At 41.2% G+C, this 10,084-nt stretch overlaps 1 protein-coding gene across 1 annotated transcript; it reads right to left on the reverse strand.

Moving 5' to 3' along the window:
- Positions 1 to 6,731: 6,731 nt before the first annotated feature.
- Positions 6,732 to 7,694, reverse strand: LOC131820419 (olfactory receptor 6X1). Its single transcript, XM_059156012.1, has one exon. The coding sequence runs from the start codon at positions 7,665 to 7,667 to the stop codon at positions 6,732 to 6,734; it is 936 nt and encodes a 311-aa protein (XP_059011995.1). The 5' UTR covers positions 7,668 to 7,694.
- Positions 7,695 to 10,084: the final 2,390 nt, after the last annotated feature.

A 10,084-nucleotide genomic window follows, 5' to 3' on the forward strand; every position in this document is an offset into this window, starting at 1 on the left:
CAGTGGGTTAAGCCTCTGCCTTCAGCTCAGGTCATGATCCCAGGTTCCTCAGCCCTGCATCGGGCTCTCTACTCAGCGGGGAGTTTGTTTCCCTAACTCTCTCTCTCTGCCTGCCTCTCCATCTACTTGTGATTTCTCTCTGTCAAATAAATAAATAAAATCTTTAAAAAAATTTTTTTTAAATTAACTCAAATCAGATAAATGTGATACTCTCTTTCTCAGTAGCTTTGATTTTCATGTCTTATTTCAGAACATTTTTTTCCACATCAAAATCATCAGGGCTGGGCGCCTGGGTGGCTCAGTGGTTAAGCCGCTGCCTTCGGCTCAGGTCATGATCCCAGGGTCCTGGGATCGAGCCCCGCATCGGGCTCTCTGCTCAGCAGGGAGCCTGCTTCCTCCTCTCTCTCTCTGCCTGCCTCTCTGCCTACTTACGATCTCTGTCTGTCAAATAAATAAATAAAATCTTTAAAAAAAAAAATCATCAGGGCTTCCTCCTATATATTTTTTTACTACATTTTTTGCTCTCCTTTTTAGATTTTGCACTTATTTTTGTGATTGGTATAAATTGGAGATTCTTTTTTTTTTTTTTAAGATTTAATTTATTTAACAGAGATCACAAGTAGGCAGAGAGGCAGGCAGAGAGAGAGAGGAAGGGAAGCAGGCTCCCTGCTGAGCAGAGAGCCCAACGAAGACGATCCTAGGACCCTGGGATCATGATCTGAGTCGAAGGCAGCGGCCTTAACCCACTGAGCCGCCCAGGCGCCCCTAAATTGGAGATTCTAATCTAATATTGTTTATGGTAATTCATTTATACTTTTAAAGCACAGAGAATGGGGGGGCGCCTGGGTGGCTCAGTGGGTTAAATCACTGCCTTCAGCTCAGGTTGTGATCCCAGGGTCCTGGGATTGAGCGCCACATGGGGCTCTCTGCTCAGCAGGGAGCCTCCCCCACCCCCCCACCCCCCGCCCACCGTCTGTCTCTCCGCCTACTTGTGATTTCTCTCTCTGTCAAATAAATAAATAAAATCTAAAAAATAACCCCAAACCACAGAGTATGGGATATTTACAGACAGAACTACAGAGATTACAGTCCATTTTTTATGTGACTGGTTTTCTGTCAGTCCAGTTTTTGGTCCTTCATTCATCGATGGGATTTATTTATCGAGTAACTACTATTCCTGGACACTGTGGTAGTATATGGAATACAGTGGAGAACAACCTGTCCTCGTGGAGCTAACTTTCTTGTGGTGTATGTGTTTGGGAGGAAAGAAACATATTTGTATAAATTATTCATGACTGTGGTAGGTTCTACAAAGGAGAAGTACAGCATGTTATGAGACTTTATGACTGGCGGTCCTAATCCTGGTGATGGTGCTGGAAGAGAGATGGTTAGGGGAAACTTTCTTGAGTAGTAAGCTTTGAACAGAGTTCTGAAGGATGAGTGGGAGGCTGATATTGGGGGTAGGAGTGGGAAGTGGGGTAAGAAAGGATATTTGAAGTAATGGGAAATAGTGCATATGCAAGGGTCCTGAGGTGGAAAGGAGCTTAGAGTATTAGAGAAACTGAAGGGATAGTGTGTCTAGGGCCAGAGAACCACAGAGAAATATATGAGATGGACCTGGTATTGTGAACAGGGATCAGATCTGATAGACCAAAGGTGTTATAGATAAATTAAGCATTATCTGCTACAGCTAATGGGAAGCCACTGAAGGATTTTAATTAAGTGACATGATTAGATATATATTTTTATGAGATCCTTCTGGCCACAGAAGAGAATGAAGGGGTCCAAGAGTGGATGTGGAAAGGTGATTTATAAAGTTATTATTGTAGGTCAAGTGCTTGGACTAAAGCCGTAGTGGGGAGATTGGGGCATTAGGTTGTTATTTTTTTTAACAGTATTAGATGAAGAACAAATACCTAATTATTAGGAAAATGGTTGCTTCTGCACTTGGAAGAGAGAGACTATTTTCCAAAAATCAAAGAAATGGCAAGAGTAATTAGTGGAGTGGGCTCATCTGAAAGTGCATGTCATTCTACTCTTTTAGTTGTTCAGTCTGAGACTAGCTGAATACCAGGTGAACACAGAAAGTGAATGGTTTTGGAAGAGTAAATGTGTAAGTGGCATTTTTATAACTGGACTCATTTAAACTTGCAAGGAGAACATGTAATTCAAAGTGGTGGGGACCCACTTGGTCAGGCATTAGATGCTTTGGTAAATATGTAATCATGTCCTGTTCTTTGTGCATTCAGTTTTTCTTATATGGGAGCTTAAGAATTTCATCTCCAAGTTGGCTGGTCATTTACAAATATGGAATTATAATAGCCTGATAAACACAGAGATGACTTTGGATGCACCTCAAGGAAGATGGCAGGAAAGCTTGAGTCTAAGGCACATTGAGAAAAGTGGTCTGTAGCTGGGTAAGCTTGGGAAAGGCATATTCTCTATCTTCCTCTTGGAAATTTCTAATGTATGTAAAGATTATTAGAACTGAAAAGTCAAGTTGAATTTATTACCTGAGAGGTAAGGGAGAGCTGTACCTCTCAAAAGTGACTTTGATCTTTCTGAGTTACAAGGGAAGGACTAGATCTTGGATAAGAAAAGGAAGTTTTGCCCAAATAAGGCAGGAACATGAAGCCACTATTTGATTGGTTGAGGAGAGGACCTTTTGAAATGGTCATTGCTCTGGTTTACATCACTAATAGCGGGCACAGCTGTTGATAAAATCAAGATGATCTAACAGACAGTTTAATATGCATAAGCTTGGGAGTTAGAAATTTATTTTTAACATAGTCTTAAAGATTCTGAGAAATTGAGTAGTGAAGAAAACTATTTAATCTTGTCTAATTCTGTATGTCAAGTGTGAATACTTGAACCCTGCTTTTAATAACTGATGTATTCTTGGAACACATCATGGAAACAACCCCTTTACTTAAGTGCGTACGTTTTTCAGTTACAAATTAACTCAAGAGCTCATTGTCAAGGATTTGGCTCAGCTGTGTGCATGAGTTCAACCTTGTCATTAGAGTTTCCCGTAGTAGAAAAATAATTAATATCCAGGGATCTGAGGAAGAAGTTGTTTATGATATTGTTTGGATGAGTTCTTGTGTAATTTCTTATTCTCTTGGAGAAAGCTGGGTATGTACATTTGAGGGAGATATTTGGGTTCTAGAGCCCTAGGAAAAAAAGGGCAATGCAGAGTCAATTTTTGCCATGTTGTCTCTGTGACCAGGGCTCCTTCTCCTCAAAATAGCACTCCGGCTTCTGTAGGCCCTGGAGGTGACTTTGGAGGGACCATGTTGGTGAAGATCTAAGGCAGGGCCTAAAAGTCATGTAACTCATTTCATTCTTGATGTTCAGGTATTGGAGCTTCTTTGTTGGCTAGACCTCTCCAACTCTGGTATTTCCAACTCCTAGAACTCATTCTCTGGCAGACTACCAAAATATGTTTTTTTCAACAGAAATTAGTTACCTAGCACATTGCTTGGGACATGATACCAATACACCAATAAAATATGAAAAATGCATGAATAAATGGTGTCTATTTTGATTTTCATGAATTGGAGTCTGGTGGTACTCTGGTGGTACTCTCTTCTCTCCTTTATAAGATCTGTCAAGGTGTTTTATGTTACCTCTGTCTGCCATCAAACAGGTAACTCTTTTTTTTTTTTTTTTAAACAAGAAGCCTTCTTTTTTATTTTTTTTTCTAAAGATTTTATTTATTTGACAGACAGAGATCACAAGTAGGCAGAGAGGCAAGCAGGGAGAGAGAGAGGAGGAAGCAGGTTCCCTGCCTAGCAGAGAGCCCGATGCGGGTTTCAAGTTGGGAGGGGGTTAAGGATGACATAAGTCTCTAAGCTATTATTGGGAAAAGATCATTTATTACTGTCTAATAAAACCTTAGTCATGAGACCCTTTAGATATATATCAGTGGGTCATATGCTTTGGGGATGACTGCCAACATATATTTTGGGGGATAGAGATAAAGGAAGGACTCAATCCCAGAACCCTGAGATCATGACCTGAGCTGAAGGCAGAGGGTTAACCCACTGAGCCACCCCGGCGCCCCCAAACAGGTAACTCTTAAGACAATAAGCTAGACCCAGGAAAACTGATACTTACGAAACCTGAAATCAGATTTATTTTTTTAAAGATTTTATTTATTTATTTGACAGAGAGAGATCACAAGTAGGCAGAGAGGCAGGCAGAGAGAGAGGAGGACGCAGGCTCCCTGCTGAGTGGAGAGCCCGAAGTGGGGCTCGATCCCAGGACCCTGGGATCATGACCTGAGCTGAAGGCAGAGGCTTTAACCCACTGAGCCACCCAGGCGCCCCTTGAAATCAGATTTTAAAAATGTTTTAAAGTAATAATATAACTCAGGTATCACAATTCCCCTAGATAGAGGCGACCTGGAACCATGCCCATGCCAACAAAAGTCTGAAGTTCTTCCTAAAATTTCTGCATATTCTGTGGCCATTGCTGTAAGCTTTTCTGTGGGCTTTCTCTAATTCAAACCACATCATTCCAGACAGGAAACTTAGTTCTTCCTTGAATTACACACACAGCATACACATATGTGAATATGTGTGACATACACATGATGTCCATACATATATCTAGTAATGTAGGCAACTTTACTGAAGATTCAAGAGGAAGACAGTTGAGCATAGAAATGTGACCTCAAACTGATGATAGGCATCTCTATTTTAAAAATGCTCTGTAGGCTCTCCAAGTTTGGAGAATTTCTACTGACGACTTCTCACAAACTTTACTGCTACAGTCATCTTTTTGCTCATTTCTCCTTTCTTTACTTTCTGTGCCATTTTCTTCTCTGGGGACCACTTAGATATTACCCAGATTTTCTCATTCAGGGTAATTTAAATTATTCTTCTGATGAAGGGACTGTTGATAATATTCATCCTTAGGGTCTCTCTCTCTGCCTTCAATGACCAATTCCACCTGCCTGTCCCTAAGAGAGCTCCTCTGTAAGATAAAATCCAATTGGACAGTCGAGATAATAACATTGTCACCTCATTACACTTTGTTTTGCATTTGCAAAACATATTAAAAGGGATGTGCAATAAATAATACTTTTTTTTAAAAAAAATCACAGTTTAGTGCTCGCTTCGGCAGCACATATACTAAAAAAAAAAAAAATCACAGTTTAGTGGACTTTTAATGATAGATTTTCTTTGCTGTGGGGAGAGGGGCATATATAATACTCGTTATTACAACTGTCAGTCACCTACATCATCATTCTGTAGAAAACTTTTTCTGCCAAATGTCTTGCCTGAGAACATGGTTAAATGAATATGTTTGTCATTCCTTGAGGGACCTTACATGATAACCTTACATTCAAGCCCTGTCATTAATGTAACCTTGGGGCTGAGTTTTCCAGCAAGAAAGCCTTCATAGTTCTATTGGCTCTCAAACATTTTTTGGTTTCATAGGCATCTAGACTACTTAGAGTGGAACATAGGAACTGGCCTAATCCAATTGGAAATTTTCACATGCTGTCCTCAAGTTTTGGTATTACGTGGGAATAAACACATTTAGGTGTATGTAGACATTTGTATTCTATTAAAATGAAAATTCCCGGGCGCCTGGGTGGCTCAGTGGATTAAGCCACTGCCTTCGGCTCGGGTCATGATCTCGGGGTCCTGGGATCGAGTCCCGCATCGGGCTCTCTGCTCAGCAGGGAGCCTGCTTCCCTCTCTCTCTCTCTCTGGCTGCCTCTCTGTCTACTTGTGATTTCTCTCTGTCAAATAAATAAATCTTTAAAAAAAAATAAAATGAAAATTCCCTTATTAACACATTATCAAACAAAAACTTGGTTTCTTTAAAACATTTCTGAAAGACCCATTAGAATTGATTAGAAGCCTACCAGGGACTTCTACTGTGAAGGGACTAAGTACTAAGAAAATATGTGGGATCGGGTGCCTGGGTGGCTCAGTGGGTTAAGCCGCTGCCTTTGGCTCAGGTCATGATCTCAGGGTCCTGGGATCGAGTCCTGCATCAGGCTCTCTGCTCAGCAGGGAGCCTGCTTCCCTCTCTCTCTCTCTCTGCCTGCCTCTCCATCTACTTGTGATTTCTCTCTGTCAAATAAATAAAATCTTTAAAAAAAAAAAAAAGAAAATATGTGGGATGTTTTATGTCTTTGATAAGGAAATGAGGCAAGAAGAGTTATTATAAACAAAGAGGGAGATAGGATTCCTTACATTTTTTTTTAAGATTTTTAATTTATTTGACAGAAATTACAAGTAGGCAGAGAGGCAGGCAGAGAAAGAAGGAGAAGCACGCTCCCTGCCGGGCAGAGAGACCGATGTGGGGCTTGATCCCAGGACCCTGAGATCATGACCCAAGCCGAAGGCAGAGGCTTAACCCACTGAGCCACCCAGGCGCCCCACATTTTTTTTTTTAAGTTACTGACAGTTGTCCTTGACTCTTGTGCTTTCTACTGGATGAATTGGAAGGTGGGGTTTCCTTGTAGGAGAATGAGTTCATTTCTTTTGAAGGGCTCCTGGGTCATAATATACATACATACATTATATATATGAATATATATATATAACATGAACATACATAGCATACATACAACATAACATATACAACAAATTCTTATAGGAAACTTTAACCATCATAGTTTGCTTTTACATCTTTACCTTCTCCACAGTCCTCTTTCACATTTAACTGTTGTATCTGCCTTAAGTTCATTTTGATGTGTTGCATAATTACTATGGATGAAGAGTCTTTGGACAAGCCATTGCCTTCACTAGGGCTGCTTTCACTTCCTTGTTTCTAATTGTATAAATGAAGGGATTCAGAAGAGGTGTGAGAATAGTGTTCAGCACTGACACCACCTTATTAATCTTAAAGGAAGAGTGTGTTGTGGGTCTCAGGTACATGAACAAAACAGCACCATAGAGCAGGGAGACTACTGTCAAGTGCGAGGCACAGGTAGAGAAAGTCTTCCGTCGGCCAGTGGCTGAAGGGATCTGTAGGATGGTGGACAGGATATAGATATAAGAAATCACCGTGAAGAGGAGTGACCCTGGGATCACGAGGATGGTCGCCAAAAGACCCAGGAGCTCCAGAATGCTTGTGTCTGTGCAGGCTGCTTTCAGAATGGGACCCACATCACAGTAGAAATGATTGATGACGTTGTTGCCACAGAAGGGCAACTGGACAAGCAGCAGCATCTGACAAAAGACAATGGTGAAGCCCACCACCCAGGAACCGAGGGCAAGTTGCAGGCAGAAGCTACTGGTCATAATGGTGGGGTAGCGAAGGGGCTTGCAGATGGCCAGGTAACGGTCGAAAGACATGGCAGTGAGGATAAAGAACTCGGTGGTGCCCAGGAAAAAGTGAAAGAAGGCCTGCAGTAGGCAGCAAGGCATGCAGATAGCTGTTCTTGCCACCACGAACGTTTCCAACAGTTTGGGGATGACTGTGGTGGTGTACCAGATCTCTAGGAAGGACAAGTTGCAGAGGAAGAAGTACATTGGTATTTGTAGCCTGGGCTCCACCCAGACAATGGCAATTATGAGCCCATTGCCTGTAAGGGTTAATAGGTAGATGAAAAAGATGACTACGAAAAGGGGGACCTGCAGTCCTTCGATGTCAGGAAATCCTAGAAGGATGAACTCTGTGATTGTTGTGCCATTTCTCATGTCCCTTGATACTCTAGAAAGACAAGCAAGAAAGCAGTGCCTTCAAATCTCATGCTCAAATACAGATTGGACAAAAAGAAAGAAAGAAAGAGAGAAAGAGAAAGAAAGAAAGAAAGAAAGAGAGAGAGAGAGAAAGAAAGAAAGAAAGAAAGAAAGAAAGAAAGAAAGAAAGAAAGAGGGAAGGAAGGAAAAGAAAAGAAAAAAGGAGGATTCTGATTCCATTTAAGGTCCTTCAGGACACTTCTCCTCCTTTGCCTGCACATACATACCCTCAGCACTTCTTCCTTACTCAGGATTGGGCTTGTCCTTTTGCCAGCTAAACCAGCTTTTAATGGACTTTGAAAGTACTAAGTACACTTGGTGAGTGGAAAAGTACTTTCCCATCCATGTACTGCTATGAGAATGATCACTGCTGGGGGCTCCTAAGAAATTAACCCACACTCCCCTATTACATTCTAAAAGAAATTCTTGATTTATATTACACATATGTGTAAGAGAGCTGATTTTACAACCCCCCACGGTTCTCTGTGTCTATTTATACAACTAAAAATCATTGCCGTTATATATTAGCAGTGAAATACAACTTAGATAATAGAACAGATGTTTCTCTCAAGAATCCATTTCCAAATTCTAATTCAGACTCTTAACAAAGGAGACTAAAACACATTCAAATGAAGTGAATACACTTGCTAAGCAAGTAGGAAAATGTACTAAGCTTTAATTCAAAATGCCAAGACCAGCTGAATTAGGACCTGATATACAAAAGTACTTAATGACTGTACATCGAATAAAGATCCGTAGACACGAAACTAACAAAGTTAAAAGGCTAGCAAATGCTTGCAGTAACAGACTGAATCCTGGAAAGCACATCCTTACCAACACCTTCCTTTATGACCGAGTATCTTTCCATACCAAGCAAAGCATTCCTATCTGTATATGCAAATTCACTCTCTGGAAATAAGATTTCCCGGAACCACACTAATTCATTTACATATTGCCTATGGCTGCTTTGGTGCTACAGCGGCAGAGTTGAGGAGTTAAGGCAGAGACTATAGGACTCGGAAAAGCCTAAAATATTCATGATCAGGTCTGCCCTTTACAGCAAAGGTTTGCTGACCCCTTCTTCGGTTCCCTGAAGGGGCTATCCTCTCTCTCCCCGGCTCATCACTTGCACGAGCTGTTACCTTGACCTAGAATCCCTTTCCCAATCCCTCCCAGATCTGGCTAAATCCAGTCTGTCTTCTAGCCACGTCAGGGAAGCCTTGTCTAAATTCCCATCTCATTCTGGTGTGACTCCCACCCTCCTCCCCACCATTTCCATATGCGACCACTTACCAAACGGTATTTACAGTTTGGCTTCCTCCACAGACTCTAAGGCAATAATATCTGTGGGGCATAAAATAAGCCCTCAAGAGAGATTTTCTGAAGGAAAATCTCTGTGTCCCCAGTTTCCTATGAGTTTATGTAGACTGATACATGCATATGTTTATAAAACGCTAGTGTTATATTTCAAATGCTGGAGACATAACAGGGACTGTTTGCTAAATAATTTATCTCCAAGTCTGCTGCTGCTTCCAGCTTTTATATAAATCTTGCTGCATGCAAAACTTTCGGCTGCATCTTTCCCATGTTTCTGACTGTGTTCTGGTTATTATCCCGGATCTTGAGTACTGAGAGCTTGCTCAACCCGCCTGATGCTCAATGGTTGGAGGTAGAATGGAATCATTTTTTTCTGAGCTATATTGTGCTGATGAAGCATCCTTCATTTTTCTTAAGCTTTTCATTGTCTCAAAAGAAGAAAAAAGTAGAAAGGTGTTAACATATATCTTTTCTGAATCTGGGCTAAGGGCAGTATGTCCCAAGTCTCATCTTTTGTTCATTTACTTATCCATTTTTTTTTTAAACTGTCTCTGGCAGTTTCAGTTTTTCAAGAATTGGATCATGTAGTCAATTTGAAGATGCCCGATGGTGTAGGAGTAGGAGCAAAGGTACCTGGATTATACCCTATTATGAGTTCCACAAAGGGAAGCCTATCAGGAATCACTGCTTGGGGGGGCTGTGTACAACTGGGATGCAAATAAAGACAGCCAGTATGAAATTCATCCCAAGGATTGATGGTTGCAGGTAAAGCGCAGCGAATTAAGACTGCTTGCTGGTCCAAGGCCAGTCATGGTTATGATGATGTTTCTATATGAGACTGAGATGCATTAATCGGAACGTATTTCAAGGCTTTAAGGCATCAAGGCTAGACCTATCTATTCATTCTACAGAAGAGCAATACTTTACCCAGAATAGTACTCTTTGCTTCTCAGTAGCAAAGCAATATTCACAGCACTAATGATTCCCAGGGAAACACTTCTGATCCTGAGGCGTGTCCTTATCCACAAGCAAACTGAAAGGAAAGGAGAGATTCTTAT

Source organism: Mustela lutreola, chromosome 1 (genome assembly GCF_030435805.1).
Source record: "Mustela lutreola isolate mMusLut2 chromosome 1, mMusLut2.pri, whole genome shotgun sequence".
NCBI lineage: Eukaryota > Metazoa > Chordata > Mammalia > Carnivora > Mustelidae > Mustela > Mustela lutreola.

Coding starts and splice junctions, on each gene's coding strand:
- LOC131820419 (XM_059156012.1), bottom strand. CDS start 7,667: ATGAGAAATGGCACAACAATCACAGAGTTCATCCTTCTAGGATTTCCT.